The 25,337-nt window shown below is 35.5% G+C and overlaps 1 protein-coding gene across 2 annotated transcripts in view; it reads right to left on the reverse strand.

Annotated features, from left to right (window-relative positions):
* The window catches only part of LOC106670582, a 38,892-nt gene extending 14,574 nt beyond the window's left edge, over positions 1-24,318 (reverse strand). Inside the window, exons 1-5 of one of the 2 annotated variants that reach the window (XM_014401067.2) lie at positions 24,159-24,318; positions 6,910-7,057; positions 6,657-6,802; positions 6,151-6,344; positions 5,896-6,077 (exon numbers count right to left, since the gene is read on the reverse strand). In XM_014401067.2, coding sequence (XP_014256553.1) covers positions 5,896-6,077; positions 6,151-6,344; positions 6,657-6,802; positions 6,910-7,057; positions 24,159-24,173 — 685 coding nt within the window. In that variant the 5' untranslated portion in view covers positions 24,174-24,318. Of the gene's footprint in view, positions 1-5,895; positions 6,078-6,150; positions 6,345-6,656; positions 6,803-6,909; positions 7,058-19,020; positions 19,051-24,158 lie in introns of those variants that run through there. The other variant, XM_014401074.2, reaches the window with a different exon arrangement.
* Positions 24,319-25,337: the final 1,019 nt, after the last annotated feature.

Here is a 25,337-nt window from a genome sequence, read left to right on the forward strand (position 1 = left end):
CCTGACAAAAACAAGACTTGGACTTGAGACTGTGGTACAAGTTTTAACAAATTACATCATGCTTCACTTAATAATGCTTATAATAAATACATCGCGCTTGGCGTGATTTGAGACGATGGTGGCTCTGCCTACCTAGGCTGCACCGACTCCCTCAGCACATTCCTGGTGTCCGTAACAAGTTCTCTATCGACCCTCTCTGTGTGCTCTTTTTGGAAAAATACCATGAATAGGGCGTCTCAACGAAAGGGAGGTTGTTGTCTGGGTACCAGGACACATAGGTCTCGAGGGGAACGAAAAAGCGGACGAGGCGGCTAAGGCCGGGACAGCCCAATCTCCGGATTATAACCACCGCGATCCGGCCCTCTGAGGTAAAAATGCAAGAAAAAAAATATTTAAAAAAGTTGGTAGTGTCGGTGGGCTGGTCGACAGAGAAGCTCTCACAGACCAAGAGTACTGTCAATAGGCGGAAGATGTAAATCGAAGAAGAATCGTCACTCGATTAACGATAGGCCTGCGAAGTTGACGCACGAAAACTTACTTTTGGGCCAAAGCCCACGTTGGGTTCATCATGTAGAGAAAGGTTGCTCAATGTGCTGTACTGCTCTAGTTGTTGACAACAACCGAAACCCGACCGTGGTGGCGGAAGGATAAGACCGAGATCTGACCACCGACTGCCAACAGTAGGGAGAATGATTCTCGAGGCTTGATTATTTTAGTTGCATAACATCCACCGTTGGTACATTGCTTTCCCGTATACTTGGTCGTCCTTAAAAGAACAATGAGGATCTTTAATATCCGCACTTAGCCTTCCGGCCTTATCGGACGTTTTGATTCTCAAGATGAGAGCTGACGCAACTCCGCATACGACAAAAGTGTGTTACTGCCGCTGCATTGGTATAGAGGCAACTCAGCCCCGAGAGGCCAAGACAACCGCGCTCCCCGCTTGACAATTCCGAGTGGTCGGATCCGCATTAAGCATCGAACCGTATGCCGCACGCAAATGGCTACCTAAGCCAAAATACATCAGCCTGGTCTCCCGCGCACTCCTTAAATAGAGAAGGCCCTCTATCTCCCAGAGTATTGGGGCTTCCCCACCGTAGAAACTACCGGATCCGCTCCGGCCGCGGGTTTGTTTAAAGTGGAATTTCTAACCACCACCTAGAGGAGACTGCCTACGATAAAAGCCGCCAATCGAGCTCAGCCTACACCTGCGTGCAAAGAATACTAGAATAGGAGCAACCGATTCACTACCCATTCCCATCTGTCACTACTCACGCATTCGAAGGACTCTGTCAGCGTAATCATAGCGTCCTCAAAGCTTATATGCTTCGGTCCGATCCGCCGCATCCCGTGAGGCCGGGTGTATAACGATGGTCATACGCAAGGTTGTGCGAAGGTCACAGAAGAAGACAGCCTCTTCTTTAAGTTCCCGCCAGGGGCGTCACCACGAACCACTACGACTCCATTCCCAATGTAACACGGGCTGAACCTTGGAACATTTCTGTTACCCCTTAGTACAGATGGTACAGATGGTCTATGCAGACTGGATCTGGTACCTTAACCCTCGTGTGCTTCTGATAAGGCACCCGCCGCCCCATGCTGACCCAAAGCCGACACTAATACAGCTTGTGCTTTAGAGAGGTTGCCATGCCCTCAGGGCTACACCATTATTTTGCGCCCGGACATCCCTCATGAAACCAAGAGTTGGGAGGGGTCATAGGGAAGAAGGAAGGAACCTAGATTGAGAAAGGGACGTCGATGAGGACACGAGGTACACCTTTCTTGGGCCCCGTGCCTTAACCACCCACCATTGGTACAGGTGGAGTGGTACTTTCTTGAAGCAAAATGTCCCGCTCTATCTTCATCTTTACGCCAATGGAAAATGTGCATTCGTACGTAGATGCCTCCAGTCAGAAGGATAGACCACAACAAGAAGACCTGTTTTTGCCATCCCGCTTAATGCCTGTGTCAACTGTGCAGTTATTTCAAAATCGGAGCGGAAGCTTGATTGTATAGTAGGGAAAAACATTTTCGTGTGTTAAACATTTTAGATGTTATTCCATCTGTCTTCCCACGCCTGTATCATTTTTTCTTTACAATTCCTGTATTCGGAAGTTATTGGAACCCTTGTAAAACTTATGTCACTAGAGTCGTTTTTTGCAGCCGCTTTTGCTTGCCGATCTGCTTCTTCGTTTCCTGGGCACCCATTGTGTGCTTTGACAATAAATAAGATTTTGTATCCTACACTCGAGATGTCTTACCTCTTCCTTGTTGTTATGTGCCATTTGGGTGGCATTGTTGTTATTCTTAATTGCTAGTAGTACCTGTCGGTGTTAATTGAGAATGTTCTGCTGTCTACCTGCAGTATTGGAATCTGTAGTCGTATCCATTGTAGTTTGACCAAAATTTCTGTCTGGTTGTTGGAACACCTGTGTATCCTCGTCTTGTTTATAGATCACGATATAAAATCCCATTTGGCCGTCAATTGTCCTGACGTCAGTGAAAATGTTGAACCAAACCCGTAAGACGGGGGATATGGCTCCTTCGTATATAATGCATAAAGCCTGTGGTCCAATTCCCCGATATATAGCTGCAAAACGAGATAAGGCATGGACCAGCCGTGATGCCCGAATGCATACGTAGTCGAGGTGACTTTTCCAAGTCATGTTGTTGTCCAATACCACCCTTAGTACTTGATTTTTTGAACTGGCTTCAATGGTTTGCCTTTAAGGTATTCTTTAATTTCTTTGCTTTGGTCCGTTAAGAAATATGCATTGTTTTTGGTTTTCTACTACTGAATGTAATACCATTTTCTTCGGATCACTTTTCCATTAAGAGAGAATCTTAATTCCCAGATTCTCCAACATGACCTTTGAGGTCGTTGGCGAATGCAATTCATCAATCAATATATATATATATATGAGAGGTAACCAATTCTCCTATGTAAAGATTGCCCCTTGGTTTACTATGGTCCGACCAAACAATACCTGGATACCAGGTTGACACAGCACGGTTATGATTGTTCTGACAACAGTAGGCCAAGAAAGCTTTGTCAAGGCATCATCATAAAACCAATCATGGAATAAACTTTGATGATGTGGATGTGGTTGACAAGAAAAAATTTTGGTATGAAGATTACTAAATGAAATGTTACATATTAAATCTCATGTCAATTCACTAAACTTGAGAAGTGATATCAATATTCTTAGCGCTCTCTACAGTTGCCTAATTCAGTCCTTTTGGTCTGTGTTGTGTCATTCTGTGTTTATAAACACAATTGGTGGTTACAAATATATGCATTGTTGTTTTTACTATTATCATTATAATATTTTACTTTTAATATTTTAACGAGTAAGTATCCAATGTTTTCTGGTAATTATTGTGTTACCTGTATTTAATTATAAACGTTGTAATTACTTGTAAAGCACCGATGAAGACCGCAATAAAGGCTGAAAGCTTGGCTTAAGTTACAAAACACTTGATTTGATGACCCATCCTGATTTCTAACTTATTGACCAGGTGGTACCATTAGAACGTGTTTTTTGGTCTCTACCTTGTGGTCGATATGCTGTTGAACAACTACAAGTGCCTCAGTAGTTACTTTCTGAGGTACAAATGCAAACTGTCTATCTGATAGGCAGCCGTCAGATAGTCCTAAGAAAGAATTATATTCTAGATTCTACTCATCATAATTTTTTCTAGCACTTTTCCCAAGATAGGGAGTAATCATGCCAGTGATTGGTAAATCTATTTCTGCCTGGAGCATTTTCCATTTTTGCATAGTTTATGGCCGCCTGTATTTCGGTTGAATTAAAGGAGAAATCATTTTTTGTTTCTTAATCTTTTAAATTCTCTAGAAAGAGCTTATGTCTAAGCTTATAATTATATTTGAGCTAATTAAACGTGAAAGAGTTTTATCAATCTCATTCTTTTCTGTATCCGGCGGCAGTCCTGTCTGTCCAGCCGCCTCAGTCAATAGACTGACTTGTGAATAATGGGAAGGCGTCAAGGTTATGAATGCCCTGCTGGCCACCCAAATGTAGTTTTTATATAACCCCATTGTATTTCGTGGTCCGATTGACCAAATAACTTCTTCCAATTAATTAATCATTTTGTAAGGTATTGGTTGAAAAAGTCAGTGTCACGAGGGGGATTCGACCCACGACCTTCGGCTAAATACACCGCTGCTCTACCACTTGAGCTATCGTGTCTTTGATCCAGTTAAAAACAACTTTCCAATTCAACCTACCTTTCGAATTTTCCCACCTTTTTGCTATTTTTCAAATGTCGTTAAATGAAAATTCTAAGGGTAGATTGAGATGGGAAATTGGTGTCCTACTTTTTCACTTCAACCAATACCTTACATAAAGATTAATTAATTGAAAGTTTTTATATAACGTTTATGCTAGTATTACTGGTAGTTCCTCAGGATATTTCGCGAACTACGGCATAAACATCAATTTTATGAATATATTTTTATGTTGTGTTATTTCATAATGAGTTGATGTAAAAAACGTAAGTCTAACACATTGTTATAAATATGCAATATATTATATATAATATTTGTTTTAATTTGAATGTGTAGGAAATCAATTATATGTTATTTATAACGGTAACAATATGTTATTAGAAGTGTTAAATTCCATTTAGCAAGATCTGTAGCCAGATTGAATTCGTGCTACAGTCCACACACTTTACACTGAGTATCGAGTTTCAGTCACTATAATTCGAATAAAGTTAATGCAACAAAACCGATTTCGAAGCGATTTGCTTTGCAAAATATCACTCGAACGTGCGGTAAATTCAATTAACGGAAAATGTCCGGTACGATACTAGGGGAAGTGCCCCAATCGAGTTTTCTCCCAGCCAGATGGTGGGTGAGTCCTTTATGTACTTAAAATTCCGGTTTGACAATTTGTTTTGCACTTTTTTTCAGCGGAAAGTGCGGGGATTTCAACGGCAAACTAACTTTCCAACCGAGTTGAAACTTTTTAAATCTGACAGGCAACGGCCGTACCAAATTAAAAATGTTAAATGGTGCGAGTTTTTGATTAGTTAGCTAAGTACTTTTCATAAACCCGAAAAATTTCTTTATAATTCAATTTAAGTAATGTTCATTCCCAAAACTGTTTCGAAAAAGATTTTTTTATAAAAGTGATATAGTTTAGTCTAGTAGTTTAGAACAGTATAGATAAATGTGGGGTGTTTAGTGACGGTTACTTGATGATTATTTGGAGGTCGTGAGATGCGGTCTGGTGTAACGTACGTTTTAGAAAAACAGTGTGTGTGTGTGTGTGTGTGTGTGTGTGTGTGTGTGTGTGTGTGTGTGTGTGTGTGTGTGTGTGTGTGTGTGTGTGTGTGTGTGTGTGTGTGTGAAAACGACAGACAGGAATGGCACATCTACACGGAAAACAAACATTTTGAGCCCTGAAGATGATCTCAATATAGATCGAAACGTTGGCACAATAATGCAAATGTTTTTCTACAACTTACGTCACACCAGACCGCATCTCATGAACTCCAAATAATCAGTATGGATAAAGGTGTTAAATCTGCATATATAAGTCCTTAAAAAAAGATCGATAAGCAAACAATTTCATTTAAAATCAGCATCAATCTTTAGGATTCGCAAAGTGTACTTAAAAAACCATAAATTGCATTTATTAAATGGTCGCTACAAAACATTAATCAATAAAACATCAAATCTTCAGTTAATTATTAACCCTCCAGACGTTTGTTTGTACCATTTTTGATTCAACAATGCTATCTACTACATACTATGAGATTGTTTTGTATTTTATAGTACAAAATCGACCAAGAATCACAATCAAAATACACTGAGAGGCAAAAAAATTCCACCCTTAATATTACACAAATTTTTTGTTTAAATTTTACCTGAACCGTAGAATACTTGTCTTGGCGAAGCCTGAAGTAGCCTCTGTACGTGAGTCGCGTCGATGACTTTGCCCGGGCTTCCGCAGAGCGCGCTTTCGTCGACTTCTGCAGGTCTTCCGACGAGGGTGCTGCGGCCGGCAGAACCGGCCAGAAGTTCCACGAACCGTTCCTGCATCTTGTCCCTGGATAAAGAAAAATTTCAGTTAAGACCTAATCGAACTTTGGGAAAGCCGCTGCTTTCCAAAAAAAATTAACCTGCGAAGGAAACCTTGATTGCCGATAAACTCGGCCCACTGCTCCGAACCCGGTCCAGAAATCCGAACCTTAGCAAATCCCTGCGGGCCGCCTTCTGGTTCGATCAGTTGACAAGATGGGCCTCCGTTTTCCGGATACAGATGGGGGGTTGATAATTCGTCCAGTCTCACCAGATAACTCAAACTGTTTCCAGGCTTAAAAAAATATAATTAAATAATGTGTCTTGCACTTAGAAAACCAACGGGACCCTGTATAGTAATCTAGTGTAATTTAGGAGTTCAAATGTTAAATTGTATATATGTTCAACTATCAAGAAATTAATTTTAGAAAGTTCCCGGTTGTAATATTGGCAGATCAGGTTGATTGTTGTAAGCTAAATTAAATGATCATGACAGTTCTTAACAACTGTAGTACAATATTAGACAAATGAAGTAATGTTGTAAACTCTTCATTTTAAACATTTCAGTTTCAAAAATCGAATAAAAATACGATTAGGTAAGTATTACCTTATTCGTCAATTTATGTGGCTCTAAACAAATTAGGTGCTTAGAAGAAAACCGGCTGTCCAACGTCCCAACGCCACAAATCAGTCTTTGGATTAATCTTTCGATCAGGACAAGGCTCTTTTCCTGTGCTGGATCTCTTGTAAAATCTAGAATGGAAGAACATTTAAGAAAATATCTTTACTAGTGTAAACAAATAATACTGTAAAAATCTCAAACTTTTATGCGAAAGACATGAAAAATATTTAAGCCTTACAGTCTGAATAATCGATGATTTCTGAAAAATAATTGTTCAGAGCTTGCAGTTGTCCGTGGTTGAAGATGAGGTTGGCTCCGGGCAACTTGAGCTCCTTGCTGTTCTGCCTGGAACTAGGCCCACAGCCCATCTTTCCACTTAACTGAAACTGTTTAATCAAAAGTAATGTATTACAGGATAACTACGGGGCACTTTCAACACGACAGACAAGAATGACACTTCTACACGAAAAACAAACACTTTGAGCCCTGAAGTTGATCTCAGTAAAAATCGAAACGTTGGCACGATAAAGAAAATGTTTTTCTAAAACCTACGTCACACCAGACCGCATCTCATGACCTCCAAATAATAATTTAAAAATACTCTTTGTAAGGGCTGTCACTGGTTTGATACCTTACGGGATATCATCATAACAAAAAATTGTTTGAAGCAAAATTTCAATGAAATGTATTATTTGAAATAACGCTGACTATTCTAATAAAAATAATTGAAACTTGAAATTTGCCTTCTAACTGTACTAAAATTCCATAGCTGCATTTAGTAGTCATAAGTGAACTGATTAAAGGCACTTGCAGCATATTGTACATTACATTCGACGACTTCGGACCTCCTGGTCATAAGTGACCCATTAATTATTTAAATTAATTATACTTTTTATCTAAGGTCTTGGATCAGATGAAAAAGGTAGTGCCACGATCGGGTTTCGAGCCCACGACGTTCGGCTCAATACGCCGCTGGTGTATCTACTTGAATTGAGGATATGGTGTCCGAAAGGATCGAAGTCAAGATAGCTCAAGTGGTTAGAGCAGCGGCGAATTGAGCGGAAGTTCGTGGGTTCGAATCCAACCCGTAGCTTTTACATCTCATCCAAGACCTTAGAAAAAATTATAGTTCATTTCAATGTACTTAAAATATTAAGTTCTTCGACTTAATAAAATGTCTACTATTTTTTCATTAGTATTCGACCTGATTGCTGGCGCATTTTGGCTGCCCCTATTTTTACATCTTGTTATTATTTGTTATTAAAAACGTCTTACAAACTCATAAATATCATTTAATTTAATGTGAAAAATAGTTCATTCATCTTTCTGACAACATTTAATTTTTATACGGTATCATTTTTTCAGGACAAAGCAAATATGTATATAAATAACCCTTCCGCCTTTTTGATAAAACGATGTAAGGGTTAAAAACTGAGGGAGGCAATAAACTAAGAATCTATTTCTGTGAACATTTTATGCTTTAAACGAGGCCGATTTGGAGCAGTTTACTTTTCTAGTAATGCTTTATTTTATTAGCAACCGAGATTAGAGACCGTTAATCGATAGTTATTCAGATATCGTGAGATGCGGTCGGGTGTGATGTAGGTTTCAGAAAAACATTTTCTTTATCGTGCCAACGTTTCGATCTTTTATTGAGATCATCTTCAGGGCCTGGGATTTACAAACAATGTTTACATTTAACAAATACATTTAGGATGTGAATAAGTGAATTTATACAATGCAAAATATAATATACGTTGGCACGATAAAGAAAATGTTTTTCTGAAACCTACATCACTCCCGACCGCATCTCACGATATCTGAATAACTTTATTAGCAACGGTATTTTACTTTGTAAAATTTATCAAGCAATTGGAATTGCGTACGGTTTTTTTGGTTCCGAAGAAGAAAATTGTACTATCATTTTCTGTTTAGATAACGCGATGTTATGGTTATGACTCCCTGAAATAGATTATTTTTATTTTTACAATTCAACATACTTTATCAAGTATCTTATTTAATCTGATACGCGTTTGATTAAAAAAAATTGGATAACTTTATATTTAAATAGCTCTATGTTAGGGTTATAAGCAGGAAAAACCTGACTGGCTGAAGTTTATAACTGTTTCTTTCAAAATTGCATGCAATTCATCAATGCTTTAAATGTAATTCTATATATGTAGTGTTAGAGTTAAAAACAGGCAAAAATCTGGCTGGCTGGAGAACTACCAATGGGTTTTTTTAAAACGCCATATACCTCATCAAACATTTTGATTTGAATCCAATACTTTATTTTGGGTTTTGAATGAAAAACTCTATAATCCTATTATATTTAGAAAACGCGATGTGGGGATTATAAGTAGGAAAAAATCTGGCTGGGTTAAGAAGATTAATGCGGTTTGTAAAACTCGTCGAATTAATTTATTTTCGATTGGGTACTTCCTTTTAGATTCAATTAAAAAAAAAACACTCAGTCACCTGTTTGTATTTAAATACCGTTATGTGAGGGTAATAAGCCCGGTGAGGCAAACATTTGACTGAATCAAGTATATTATTTTGGTTTACACAACTGCACATACTTCAGCAAGCATTTACATTTGTGAAAAATAACTCTAACATGTACATAGATAACACGATATTAGGATTATAAGCAGGGCGATACAATCGTTTGACTGGTAGTGACGTGCGATACCCGAAAATATTCGATACCAGTACCCGATACTGGTATCGAATGAAATATTCGATACTACTCAAGAATCGACAGAAATTATTCGATACTAACGAGTACTTACTCATATGAGTACTTTTTCGTTTATTCATAAATGATCGACTTACTATTGTGGACTTCGATTAAAATACGCTAATGCGTTAAAATAATCAAGAAATTGCAGTTTTTTAAAAGTATTTTTTCATACAGTGGGTACGTAGGTAAGAACAAGGAAAAGCTGCCAACACATTTCAACATAATTGATATTTCAATTTTATCGTTATCGAGTTTTGAGAAAATTGGCCAACGGGTTTTGGTTTTCAAATGTTTGAAAAGATAAAACGTATTGCCACTATACTACCCGAAAATATATCGACTACTGGTATCAAAAGAAATATTCCATACTACTCATGTGGCGACAAAAATTATTCGATACTAACGAGTACTTACTTATATGAGTACTTTTTCGTTGATTCATAAATGATCGACTTACTATTGTGGACTTTGGTTAAAATACACTCATGCGTTAAAATAATCAAGTAATAGCATTTTTTTTTTCATTTTAAAGTATTTTTTCATACAGTGGGTACGTAGGTAAGAACAAGGAAAAGCTGCCAACACATTTCAACATTTATATATTTATTCAGATATCGTGAGATGCGGTCGGGTGTGATGTAGGTTTCACAAAAACATTTTCTTTATCGTGCCAACGTTTCGATCTTTTATTGGGATCATCAAAGTGAGAAAAATTGGAAAATAAATAATGTTAGTGTAACATACAAATTGAACCACCAAAACCGAAACAAGTATGATTACTTATTTTAAATGTGTGGTGATTAGTGACCGTTAATCGATAATTATTCAGAATTCTGAGATGCGGTCTGGTGTGATGTAGGTTTCAGAAAAACATTTTCTTTACCGTGCCAACGTTTCGGTCTTTATTGAGATCATCTTCAGGGCCTGGGATATACAAANTCAATAAAGACCGAAACGTTGGCACGATAAAGAAAATGTTTTTCTGAAACCTACATCACACCCGACCGCATCTCACGATATCTGAATAACTATCGATTAACGGTCACTAATCTCTACACATAATTGATATTTCAATTTTATCGTTATCGAGTTTTGAGAAAATTGACCAACGGGTTTTGGTTTTCAAATGTTTGAAAAGATAAGACGTATTGCCACTGTTATCCCCAGAGTTTACAAAATGCCAACGATTCAGTTTTCTTAGTAAATTAACCTCATGTCTTACTTTTGGGAGGAGACATGATTACGTATCTACCTACGAGAAGGAAGGCGAACACATTTTAGGGACGAAGACAAAAACATTTGATAAGAAATTGAAAGTGCGAGGAGCGACGCGGGAAAGAATTATGAGTTACCAGAATAATCAGCAGAGTTACCAACCACCAATTAAAAATCTAGATTAACTTTGTTGACATATGCGGCCAGTAAGCGCTCTTACAGTAACTAGTCAATTCCCTGTTTGATGAGAGGTAAGTGTCGAACGAAACATAACAATTCAATATTACTTAAACACTCGACGAAAAATCTATTTGAGTATATTTTCCGATACTACAAAAAGTATTTGTACCGAATTACAATATTCGACACCAAAATTACTCGGTATCGAAAGAAAATATTCGATACTTTACTCATATCGATTGATATCGCACGTCACTATTGACTGGCTGCCGTACAATATTTTGACTTTTACAACTTTATATTCTTCATCAACATTTTTATTAGAATCATACATCACACATTTTCCCGGTTGAAGTAGAGAAATGTGTGTTTTGTGACTCCATATACTTCATCAAAGCAATTTGGTTGGTATCTGATACATTCTTAAGGCGGCAAAACGTAAAAACATCACTAATACTTTACTAAAGTCGATCTTATTATTATTTTAAGCCTATTTGTGAGGAATTGTGATTGCCTTGGTGCTCTATCAAAACACATGGTTTTACTCTTCATCAATTTTTCCAATATAGAAAATTATTGAAGGATTTTTCAACTGACCGTAATTTTAGCTTAAAGCTTTGAATAATTCAGCATTATCGACTTATTATTATTACCAGCTTCATATTCAATTTTTATGTTTCAAGTTCTGAAATGATTGAACTAAAAGTAATCTTAATCTTTTATGTCCACGAATTTTTTCAGCAGTCGTACTTGCACTTTGTTTTATGAGTATCAAACGCAATATAAAAACAGTACAAAAGGATTAGTCGATAGTAAACGTAATATATATTTATATGTGATTTATATAAGCATATAAGATATAAAAATTGGACGTGAAACTTAAGGACTTTTTTGTACAAGTAATGTTGTATTTATTTTATAACCCTAACATTTATAACAAAAACATCATTCCAATATGTACATCAAATTAAATGTTAGATCAGCATGTATTGTGATTTATATTATAAAAGGCGGTGGTAGGAAATAACGACGAGGTGTGTCACAATTCAATACGGAAATATGAAGCCTTCAACCGCGTTGACGGCAGCCAACAACCGGATTGCGGTAACGGAACCACCCACATAATCATCATCAACGTGTGCAGAGGGATTAAGTGGATCCCTCTTCACTCATATGAACGACGAACAAAGTTAGTCTCGGATTGCTTTCCCACAACTATGATGTATTTCATTTTCAGTGGTCAGTCTCACCGACTTAATTTCTTTAAAAAAATCGCTAATTAATTTAAATAATTTTTTACTATTGACACATTTGTAAATTTTAGGTAAAAAAATAAAACCTTCTGCCTGCAAAGTGAAATATTATTGACGAGTGACGGTGGCGCAATAGTTTTTAGTTTTGAATGCAGCACTGCTGGATTCAAACCCGACTTAGACTTGACTTGGAGTTTTAACAAACCTCCAACATTTTTCCAATAAGGTACATAATAATACACATATTAAATATATTGATCTTATAAAACAAGAAAATAAATAATGGAGCTAAGTCACTATAGCTCAAGTGGTAGAGCAGAGGCGTATTTAGCCGAAGTTCGTGGGTTCGAATCCCGCTCGTGACAATGACTTTTTTATCTCAACTAAAAACCTTAATTAATTGGAAGTTACAAATTAATGTATATTTGTATGTAAAATGTGTTATTATATAATTCCCTGCTCTCAACTATCTTTTTCATTTTGACCAAAACCTTACATAAAAAGATTAATTAATTGAAAGAAATAATAAATAGACCACTAAATATATAGGATTTAATAATTAAAACGAAGTATATCTTTACTAACAGCTCCCCGTGACCACTTCATATGTCGCCGAGAATCAAATATATTACACGACATTTGAAAAATGGCAAAAAGGAGGGAAAACTCGAAAGGTTTTAGGTTGAGATGGGGGTTGGTGTCCAAGTGGATCGACGTCATGATAGTTCAAATGGTAGAGCAGCGGCGTATCTAACCGAAGGTCGTGGGTTCGAATCCCTCTCGTGACACTAGCTTTTTTATCTCAACCAAGACCTTACATACAAAGATTAATTAATTAATTGAAAAAAGTAATTTGGTCAATAGACTACTAAATATAATGAAAATAAATAATATTCATGTTAATTCTTTAATGTGATTATACAAAATTTTTTAAATAGATCGACAGTTCACATGTTTAATTAATGCATAGCACAGAAAACAAAATTAGTAATCAATAAAAAAACATCAAAATCTCCCCAGGGAAAAATCAAGAATCAAATTGGTTGGTTTAACCTAGTTACCGATTTACCGTTAACCCAGTCAGAGAATGAAATATTCAGGTCCTTTCAGTATTTCCTTATAAATATAAGCCATCCCCTTCACATATTAAAAATCTACAGTAAATATTTTATGTTAAATATACTGTAAAGGTAAGGTTTCCAAAAAGTACGGGTAAAAATAATGACTTCTTATGCGTATAATTACGTTACGTATGTAAATTGAAACACGCCTAATCACGAAACAGGGACATGCAGATAAATTAAACCCCGGAAAATATGTCAAAATGAAAGGGGATGGGTCAGCAGCTTCGTTCTCTTTTAACAGGATATATCCCTGTTAAAGTATTCTTATTCAGGATATTTTTCAATATTGCACTAGAAAGTTAAAAAGTTATCCGATTAAACTAATCTTGTTCTTACCGTGATAATTACAACGCAAAGCCTGTCAGCAGAGTTATTGCCGATCTGTCATGAATTAAATAAACTAAAAAATTAGTAAACAGAAAATATAAAACAGTATTAGGGTTACAACAAATTTAAAAAAAGTTGTAATGGTGGTTTAACCTCTTCTCGTATTCACCAGATTTAATCTCGCCGGTACATTATTCAGAGGTTTTTTTTGGCAATATTTCATTACAGATTATAAAATTACCCTTCTAAAACAATTAAAATAAATTACTGTTGATTTGAATATTCAACAACTAAAGTAAATTAAATTACAGCAAATAAAAAACGTTGTAAATCAACACAAAGAAATTAAGTTTTAAGGGATGGTTTAGCCCCTACTCGTTTTTTTTCATGACTTACCCCTGTACAACTATATCCCAGTTTGATATTTCATTTCGTCATAAATTAATTAACTGGCTACCACAATGGAAATAATTATTGATTACTAATAATGAATATATTAAGTGACAGTGGTGAATTGTGGCGAAATTGTCCACTTCTCCTATGATTATGTTCATACGTTTAGTTCAAAATTCCGTATAATTCATAAAGATTCAGTTATCAGTTATTAAGTAAGTTTATTGCAGTTAAGTGAATTAATTTAGTATGGTGCTATAATAAGTAAGCTTGTGTAAAAGTGAGTAAAATACTGTGATTGAATCTAAAATTTCTAGCATTGTATTCATTTTTTTCACATCCTAAATGTATTTGTAAAATTTAAACAATGTTTATAAATCCCAGGTCCTGAAGATGATGTCAATAAAGATCGAAACGTTGCCATAATAAAGAAAAATTTTTCTAAAACCTACGTCACACCAGACAGCATCTCACGAACTCCAAATAATAAATTTGACAATGTTATTATAATGGTTAAAATAAAATTTAAAAAAAATAGTGCAAAAGGGTTATGTTTCATTTCGTCAGTTCTATTTTTATCCTTCATTTATGTTCCTATAAATTTTTCTTGTTAAGCAATATAAATTGGACTTTTTACAAAATTATCAAGTGTCTCTTATTCATTGATTATTAGTTTCATATTTATTCATAGAATTGTTTGAACCCGGGGCAAGGACTCGGACTTGAACTTGGCTTAAATTATACATATTTTATTGATTTTTTCTTTTCGTCTCGGGACAGGGAGAAAATTATTTTAGTCCTCTTCAAAGTTTCACACCAGCATCCGATCAATGGGAATTTTTTTCCTTGGACCAACAAAAGCCTTTCGAGAGCCCTTATTAACTCCTGACCTGATCCAAATAAAACCCACGGTGAGATTTTATATTTTTATCTTCGGTTTCCTCGGTTCTAATGCATTATGCCGATTTTTTTATATATCACCCGCAATTAACTTTCGCTTTCTGTTTATGTCAAAACAATTCAACAGATGATGAAGATGAAACTTTACTTTTGTTTGAGACGATATAACTTTACAATATTTACGAGGGGCGTCGGTGGCCGCAACGGTTTAGGTTAACACGGCGCTCATCACCGCCAGGTCCCGGGTTCGAATCCAGCGGCCCTGCATTCTAACCCGACATAATTACAAATGGGCTTTTTTTTCAAAAACACCAGCACCCTGAGGGATTATATAACCTCTGCTGTTGCGAACCTAGTAAAAAAAATTACGGTTATCTCCTATAATTTATTTTTAATTTTAATGGAAAAAGGAATATATGATAGCGAAAATGCATTGGACCTTTATCTCGTATTTATAATTTTAATTTTCATGGGCAGTTTGAAGGATGTCTATGTTGTCTCCTAACTCTTGACTATTTAAAATATGTCGTAAACAAATATTTAATACATTAATATATTTACAAAACTAATGTATTATTATAGTTTTTCGAAGAGTCAAAGTTGTTTGAGAGGTTCATCGTAGTTAACATACCAGTTGCATAGATGGATATAAACTGTTGTTTCAAAAGAAGTTAGCTTAAAATATATTAATTTCAAAACAACTGGGTCACGGGGAGTTAGCAATTTCCAAATCGCCAACTTAGGAGTGGTAATCATCACAAGTTAAACCACAAACCCATCCGTGAAATGGTTCCTTTTTAAATATTTAAATTTCATGTAATGCTACAAAGCATATCGTTGTCAGAAATTTAAGATATAATGAGCGCGGCAGATATAAATGAAATTGCATTGTGAAATAATTGGTTTTAAAATAAATGGTCAATTATTTAGACAACGTTATCATAATTTTTCTTTGAAAACTTAATTTACTCATTTTACTATTATATGTGATTATTTTCAATGCTCAATATACATTATAAATTTTGAAAACATCAAATAAATTTGAAGGAGTACGATTGAACAGGTAATCTTTGTTGAAAGAATTTTTTACGATCAAACATAATTTGATACCGTAAATATTTATTTGTTACCAACACAATAAAAAAAAATTATTGTTCGGCAATTTAATAAGAATTTTGCACATGGAAATGGTCTTTAATGTTATGTATAAAAGACATTATAACCTTACAAAATAATACGATACAATATTCAAGCTCAAACTCCTCCCGCGAATGCCCTACCCATCCGTGTCATTCTCATTGATCAGTTATTAACTCCAATATGGATCGGTGGCTTCAGTAAGGATCTGGAGGAAGCATGCAGTTTCTCCCTGACCTTTACAGCCAGGTAGGAGCCGAATTGGAGGATTGGATGAAACGTGAGGACAGCCTTCTGATGAGGACATCACTGACGACAAGCCAAGTAAAGTCCAGTTCATCTCAGCTAAAAACCTTAATTAATTGTCATGTATTAAATGGTCAAGCGGACTACGAAAGTAGTGAAGTAAAGTACAGCGTTCAGATGAAGCACCTCAGCAGAATCCAGCAAGCTCAAATTCTGCAAGTCTCCGAATAGGTACAGGTCAAATAGTGGAATATCTAAAAAACGTAAGTAACACGACAGTTTCTTAGATTTGGGATTTATAAAGGCTGGCGAGGGAAAATCTCAGTGTGTCATTTTCGCGAAAGTCCTTCTAAACAATTCTGTGGTTCTAGTTAAATTGCTTCAACATTTTGTGGTACATACGCAAAACAGAGAGAAATAGACATAGAACTTGATAAGTTATCGAGTGTTATCGAGTGGCACGAGCAGGTAAAACTCACATCATCAAAAAACCCTCATAAACCCGTGTGTTAGCTATATTGTATCTTGCATTCTTGTCGAAAAAACCAGTAAGTGATAATGACCGGTGCTATGAAACAAATTCCAGCGTCGTTGAAGAAAGTTTTAGAAGAGTCTGTTCAAATTATTAAATATATCAAGTCGCAGCCATTGAAATAAAGTCTTTTCACAATACTATGTGACAATCACCTGCTTCTGAAGTGGGAATGCACTTTCACGGTCGAAGGAATTATATTCTGAAGTCTTATTTCTGTTGATGGACCACAATATCAAATTGGCCAACGTTGTCAATGGTGAGATATAGCAATGTATACTGTCGTATTTATCAGATATTTTCATGAAAATGAATGAAATGTGTCTTTCTTTGCAAGGAGAGTACATAATTTTCGATGCTAATGAAGAAGTTCGCGCCTTCAAAAGGAATATGCGGTTAGGGTTGAGAAGGAAGAGGTGGTGGGTTTGCCTGTGTCAAATGATTTTTTAAAAGAAAACAAACTGCAGCTCTAGAACGACACACATTGATTAAGGAAATATTTTTTAGAGGTGTCCTTTAGCACTTTTTCTAACGGCTCGAAATATAATGCTGCAAGACGCAGCATCAACAGGTCAAACCGTTTTCAGTTTCGACAAAGCCGACCTTTCTTATCTTCAAGTGAATAAAAATGTTTAATAGACTTTGCTTCAGACTCCACCTTGAAATTTACGAGTATTTGGAGATGTGAGATGCTGTCTGGTGTGACGTAGGTTTTAGAAAAGCATTTTCTTTATCGTGCCAACGTTTCGTTAAAGTTCCCAGAAAACAAACACTTTGAGTCCTGAAGATGATCTCAATAAAGATCGAAACCTTGGCATGATAAAGAAAATGTTTTTCTAAAACCTACGTCACACCAGACCGCACCTCACGATCTCCACATAATCATTAGGTAATGGTTACTGAATTCCACACATTTCTACGCGAGAAGAACGAAGAACAAGGGTTTCTATGAATAGATTTCAAGTACATATGGTCACCAAGCAAAGAGTATTCCGAAGGACATCGCCAACAAAGAGAAGAAACTTGTATCGTCTATCAATCAGAAACTTTTTTGTTGAAGCGCAGACAACACAAGGCATTTCCTACTCACATCGAAAACAACTTTAATTTCACAAAAGCTACACTAACACAACTAAACACCAGATTTAACGACATGTATAAGGCTGCAAAAGAAACATTTTAAACATAGAAAAGGGCACTCTCAACACGACACACAAGAATGACACATCTATAAGGAAAACAAACACTGCGCCCTGAAGATGATGTCAATAAAGATCGAAACGTTCGCACGATAAAGAAAATGTTTTTCTAAAACCTAAGTCACACCAGACTGCATCTCAGGATCACCGAATAGTAATGTTTAGTGCACTTTACTTCAGACTCCACCTTGAAGTCTACGTTCAATTCTGATACTTACCCCATTTTTGGCCCGTTAATGTTCGAATTATTACTTTTAGAATTTGGCTCAAATGTTACCTTCCTATTAATTCCATTCTGTCCATTTAATTTTTGTGTTTCTGATTTTGTAAAATAATGTTAAATATGTCCATTTCATGTTTGTTTTCGTACTGATATCTCACTCCACCTCCTAATTAGGAATGGACTACTATAAGTATCTTATTTTAAATACTAGAATGAAAAGGGTCCGTCCTAGATTATGTGCGGTGAAAGGGGTCTGTTGGCTTAAAAGTTTGCGAAGCCTGGTATATATAATATAAAGTATGTTTTATAGTTAAAAAATTTGGAATGTATCTGTTTGTAAATATTTTTTAACAAATTTTTGGTAATTTAGTTAAAATTAAGCATAACGTTAATGTTAATAGTGAGAGTAGTAAAAACTGATTATCCTCTGTTGAACATGAACCCGGACACGGTTGATTTAAGGATCCTATTATAAAGGAAAAGCAACTGTTCTTTGCTATAATTCATTGTAAACAATAGTTTTTTAAAGGTGAATGGTAGTGTAAACAAAATAATATTGACGTTTTAACTTACGATCCATTAGCAATTGGAGGAAAACGAAGTTGATCAAATAGGAGATTAAAGGCAACATGAGGTCTCCCCGTGGGGCTTCTTCCAAATTATTTTAAGCGGTTAAGTTGAGAGAGGGTCAATAATTGCTGATTTTAAAAACGACGGCATTTTCCTGTGCCCAGGAATTGAAAACCTCGGCGGAAAGTCGGAATCGGAAAAAAATACCTTCCATTTTATCCTTTTTATCTGGAAATTTTCCTTCGGTGTCCAGTGAAAATTAAATAGTGATGATAAACGGGACTTAACAGCGCTGCTGAATACTCACACAATCCGCCTACCTGTTGGTCATCTGCTCACGTATGCGACAGCTGACTGGATATTGTGATTCATTCCACTTCCGGCATACGGTCCCTGGAATCACAATGGACAGGTAGGGGCAGCCGACTTCCGATACCAACAATGACCCACGCTACTTCCTACTCATTAAAAACCAAACAAAACACATCCGAAAAAACGAGGCTTTCCGACAAAAACTTCAGTCACGCTTGTGTAAAAGTATCTACACAAGTATCTACACCTGCAAACGGGCTTACCTCGCTCTTCCTACACGGATTCTATAAACACCCGAGGATAACATAATTATGATTTTATGTCATCATATGAGAAAGAGTGCACCCGATCCGCCAAACAAAGCCTATTATGCCAATAATCAAAATCAAAATTTCTTTCCTTACTGAACTTGATAGGAAAACTTCAATTTCAATTGAGCAAGTTTTTGCTATTTATACTTTAGACGTTGGCTTTCATTTTATTTGTGTAAGATTTAACGCAGTAGTAAATTAAAAAACAACGAGAAAAGTTGTTATTAACAATTAAACTATGCATAAAATATAATTATTTTCATATCGTGAGATGCGGTATGGTGTGACGTAGGTTTTAGAAAAACATTTTCTTTGTCGTGCCAACGTTTCTATCTTTATTGAGATCATCTTCAGGGCTCAAAGTGTTTGTTTTCTGCGTAATTGTGCCATTCTTGAGTGTCGTGTAGAGAGTGCCACTTGAGAGATGATCTCAATAAAGATCGAAAAGTTGGCACGATAAAAAAAAAATGTTTTTCTAAAATCTACGTCACACCAGACCGCATCTCACGATCTCCGAATAATCCTTGACTAACGGTCACTAATCACCACACATAAAATACAATATGCAAATTATAATCATCATATTATATAATATAATTATAATGTTATAAACTTTAAAGATCAATCGATCATGACGTCTACAATCAATCTGAATCAATAATCATAATCGCAATTATTGCTAAATATTTCTCCTCCTATTCTATGTGTTTCTGGACATATTGAATTGCTTCAACTCTTATTTGCTTTTTGTGATCAGAAGCATTCTGTTGACTGTCGTTTAAAAAATCTTTTCTTGTCATATTGGGAAAATTTCGCATAAGACAAAAGTATTTATATGTTAATTATTGAACAAAATCCATATGTTTTTAGTTGGTACTATTTAGCCAAAGTAATGATTAAATTGATTTATAATTTTTATGTAAAGTGTGGTTAAAAAGAAAAATTAGCGTCACGAGCAGGGCTCGAACCCAAGACCTTTGGCGAACTCGAACCCAAGCTACCTTCCCACTCATGACCCTAGTTATTCATCTCAACCCCATTTTACATAAAATTATAAATCAATTTAAATTTAATACAACTGAACTGGCTTTCTTCATTTGACTTAGAGCTAACAAAAAGCTTGGCGTTGAAGAAACATGCAGATAACAGATAAACCCATTGATAACGAGACATGTTGGACCGGATCATACGACGTGACTACGAAGACCAGGATGATCAGAAACGACCCACGTGTGCGTGAACTTGCACAAACTTCCCGACATAATTGCTTGTGCACTTACTTATAGTCTAAGTTGGAAGCTGGTTACTTTATATTTTTCATATTTTCGAACATCGATCTGGCATGTATAAATTGAAACAATCTCAATAATTTAAATAATATCGTGAATATATTTCCTCCATAAAAAACTTATATGTTTCTTTATGGCTACTTATAACACTTAAACGTTGAATCTGGTCCGCCCATTTTTGCTGTATATTTCGGTCATCAAACTGCAGAAAATTTAGACAGATATAGAATTGCATTAGAAAAAGCTTTAAAATTATATATTAAGGTTCAGTCGCTGCGAACCGAAAAGACCACCTTGGTAAAGAGTTTCCTAATAAAGTTGGATATTTTGTATAAATCTAAAATATCAGAAGATGCACATACGCGCTCATGTTTGAAGGGAAAGCTTTTCCCCTGTATTCCAGTCGTTTATAGTCTAAGGGCTCACGTGATGTGCTCAGCCGCTTCTTTTCCCTCGTTTTAGAACCAAGATCATTCTGACTCATCTTTGCTAATATTTTTCAATAGTTTAACGCCCAGAGAGAAATCCTGAACGGGTTTTAAATGAAAAAAATTATAGATCGGTTTCACTTTTCCTTCGACTATGAATTTAAAAACTAACAATTGCTTTAATTTAATAAAAACGATTTAAACAAACAAAGGTGGTGCTAAACGTATAAAACATTACCAAACTGTTTTAGTTCAAATATTATAGTTTTTTATTATTAATTTTAAAACATTGAGATTTTTAATGACAATCGAAGTTGGTCACCATGAAATTTTAATTTCGTCACGTTCAATACCCAATACAGTGCTTTTTTATGCAGCAATCAATGAATTTATTGATTTTGGTCAATTCTATTTTAAATAGTTTTCATTTTACTATTGATGCTATGAAGAAAAAATTAATACTAGTTTTCCTTCATCAAACAAAGATGAATTCATGTAATAACCTATGATTATTTGGAGATCGTGAGATGCGGTCTGGTGTGACGTAGGTTTAAAAAAATATTTTCTTTATCGTGTCAACGTTTCGATCTTTATTGAGATCATCTTCTGGGCCCAAAGTGTTTGTTTTCTGTCTAAATGTGTCAAAAACAAACACACCATAAAACTGCTCAACAAACACCACACAGGTAATAATCTACTATTCCTATATTAAGGTATTCAACTGTTTTAGCTGGATTTTGAAGATGATGATGACTACAGAAATGATTCTGATGATGATGAACACAATTTATTAAATAAGCTCAATAAAATCATGATAACAGAACGAATCTCTACACCGCAAAACCGCATGATGTGGTTTTGACATTGTTACATAAGGTAACTCTTTACCCTCTGTAGCAAGCTTTTCACCTCAATATCTAAATCAGGACTAATTACATTCTGCAACATGCGTAATGTTATTCCCGAGGAGCAAGCGGGGTTCTATATGGGATAATCGTACTTGGATATCTCGCTTATATTTACAAATTTGTGGACTCAGTACATTCAGCAAAAAAAATGTTGTTTGCTATATTCGACGATTTCCAAAAGGCATTCGATAGTGTTCGATATGGGTTGCTTTAGGAAAAAACCAAGCATGGTAGTAGTAGATGATAGATATATTAGTCGGTGTGTATACTGCACCCTTTAAAAGCTATTTTATCCCCCGTTCTTTTCTTAAAGCACACTGGTAAGTTAGGAGTAACCAGTAGACCAATAAGAATAATAAGAAACTTATATGAAATGTTACGTTAAAACTAAATCAAATTTATGTCCAAGAACGTACCAATGATGAATGGGTTTTACAAGGTGAATCGTTGTCTTCATTGTTGTTTTCAGTGTTTCTATCCGATTTCGTTGAATCGTTTCAAAATCGTGACAGTAATTTGGTAAGACTAGATAATATAATATTATCTCTACCCTATGTATTCTTGCTGAATAATGCACCCTTAACGGTTTTGGTGTAAATCTATCGAAAACTATAGTTAAAGAACTTGAGTGCATTACCGTACAATGGAGCTATCGTTACTTCGATCCACTCGGACACTAACTTCCCATCTCAACCCCACACTTTTTTGTCATTTTTTTAGTGGAATGAACTCATGAATGATAGCTCAAGTGATAGAACAGCTGCGCATTTAGCCGAAGGTTCGAATGCCGCTTGTGACACTGACTTTTTTATCATAACCAAAACCTTCATTAATTGAAAAGAATTTATTTGGTCAAGCGTAACAAGAAACCTAACAAAATGTTAAAAATAATGTTAAATTTGTGGATAAAAGTATTGAGCACGGATAATGGTTCGCCTCGCTACAGAAGATCCTTTCGTGATGTCTTACGTAAGGCCAATTCATCAGCACATAATTATGAAGTAAATCATAGGGACGTGTTCTGTCAATTGCAAAAATCTGTACAAAATGTGCCTTTGCGACCCTGAATGTCGTAAACGTGGTAAACAAAATATTTCGTTGAAGTGGAAAAATAATCTGTATTACAAGGTGTGAAACTTAAAATTTAACCACTTTTGTTGAAAAAGTAGATCCTTGTATAAATGCAAAACTTATTTGGAGTTGAATTTGTCTATAAATAAGCAAAGACTACTTATACAACTAAGGCTGTCAAATAGTAAAGAAATAAAATAGTTTTTAAATGGGGTCAAATGTGTAATTGACACACAATCAATATGCTCTATGTGTAATCTGTTTGAAAAGAACTTGGAACATTTTTTTTCTAATTGTGCAAGCTACAAAGATAAAGAAATTCATTCAAATTCTAACTAGTAAAATAAACTTGAGTTTTTGTTAAAATTTGTAAAAAGTAGAAACAAGGCAATTGATGTGTTTTATTTTAGTTATGAAGCATAGAAATTGAGGGCTTTCATTATCAATGAATAGTATTTTTATATGAATAAATGTATTTTTGCCTCATGTAATTATTTGTTTTGAGTTCAGCACCATGCATAAAGGTTTTTTGTTTTAGTTGGCACGTCTTCTACTCTTCATATCATGTGTTATATATGTTAATCTTTATTATTTAAAAATAAATCAATATTTATTTTTAATTAGTTGGTTCACCTACCATTATTTGTATTAATTACTTTTGTAAATATAGTGTCATGTTAAATGTAAGTTGGAAGATATCTTTAAGTACGAATATATATTTTGACTGTAATACAGTATGATTCTTATTCATATATTAATCAAATCATTGTATAATTGTAAAATTTCTAATTTTAACGCAAATTATGAGTTTAGTTGGTAATTAAGTGCTTAGTCTACTTGCAAGTTTGTTTTGTTTTCAGCTTGAGAAAATGAAATTGATTTCAAGGGCTTAATCAAATCATTGTATAATTGTAAAATTTCTAATTTAGCCTTTTGGTAAATATGAATATTATTCTGTTGATAATGATTGGTTAGGACTTTTCCGTGTAAAATGTGACAGATTAGTTTGGTGCATATCTTTTTTTTTACGCAAATTATGAGTTTAGTTGGTAATTAAGTGCTTAGTCTACTTGCAAGTTTGTTTTGTTTTCAGCTTGGGAAAATGAAATTGATTTCAAGGGCTTACCTTCAGAAGACCCATTCTCCGCGGGTTCGGTTTGATGAATGTAGTGGAAATGATTATGCGTGATCAACAGCTATCCGCCGCTCCCCTCCATTTTCCACTACAACTGATTAAAAACAAACTCATTTACGGGCCCGAAGCGATCATGAATCTAATGATTATCTCATGCCGATTGAGCACCGCGAAGGGTCCCCGACGGAACGAAAATGAGAGACGGAGCGAGAGGGCCGAGGAGGGAGACTTAAAATCGGGCTTGATCTCGCCCAACGCACGCAATGCGTCCTCATTCGCTGAGGGCGACTTAATAAATCAAAAGTTTTTCCTTTACCGACCCCTTCCCAACTGGATGGAATAATCGCCTACCTTGCGGGCTTGATGGTACGTCTTACTTTAGACTCTGATAAAACAATCTGGAACGACAATAATCTATACGAAAACAAAGACAACCATTGAAAAAAGTTTCTATAGTACCTCTCCCACGAGTACAAATTTATATAAAAGAAAAAACAACGACAGTACAATAGTGTTGTTGTCACATGACAAGCCGTGAGAATCCACCTTGGTTTTGCTCGGGGTCAAATCTCAGTTTCATCCTTTCTTCTCACTGAGGTTTGATTCCGGTGCCATCGATATCCCAAGACGAGATCAGTTTTAAACGTAAACATGTCTCTCAGAAGTTCCACTCTGATGTAAGTTTAGGCTCGCTATCACTTAAGATATGATCACGGAACAACTGGCAGTTAAGTCGGCGTTTAGGACTACTAGTAAGTGATGATAAAGAAAACTGAGTTATCACGGGAATGGGATGAGCAGTTAGCGAGAGGTGGAATTTGTTATATAGATTTTATAAAGTGGAAATTGTAATGGATGCTGAGGACATGTTGCAGGTAAGATTGGACATATAGAAAGGATGGATGTAGAAGGGAAGGGTTGGAATGTATAGGAGTTGGATGTTTACCTAAGCCTCATATTTTCATACAGAAAAATCCATATCGGTTTAAGTATTTGGTAGCAAGATTAGTTTTTTGTTATTCGGGCATAGGTTTGATAGTATGTCTAAGAATGAAGAAAGTATTAATAAATGCCTTATTTCTTGCACATATACCGTTCAATCAAATAATGTGATGGAGAACTCCACATCTTATCAATTTTACAAATTGAACTCCCTTACGCGATCGAACA

The sequence above is a fragment of the Cimex lectularius genome, unplaced genomic scaffold (genome assembly GCF_000648675.2).
Source record: "Cimex lectularius strain Harlan isolate CLEC.00 unplaced genomic scaffold, Clec_2.1 scaffold302, whole genome shotgun sequence".
NCBI lineage: Eukaryota > Metazoa > Arthropoda > Insecta > Hemiptera > Cimicidae > Cimex > Cimex lectularius.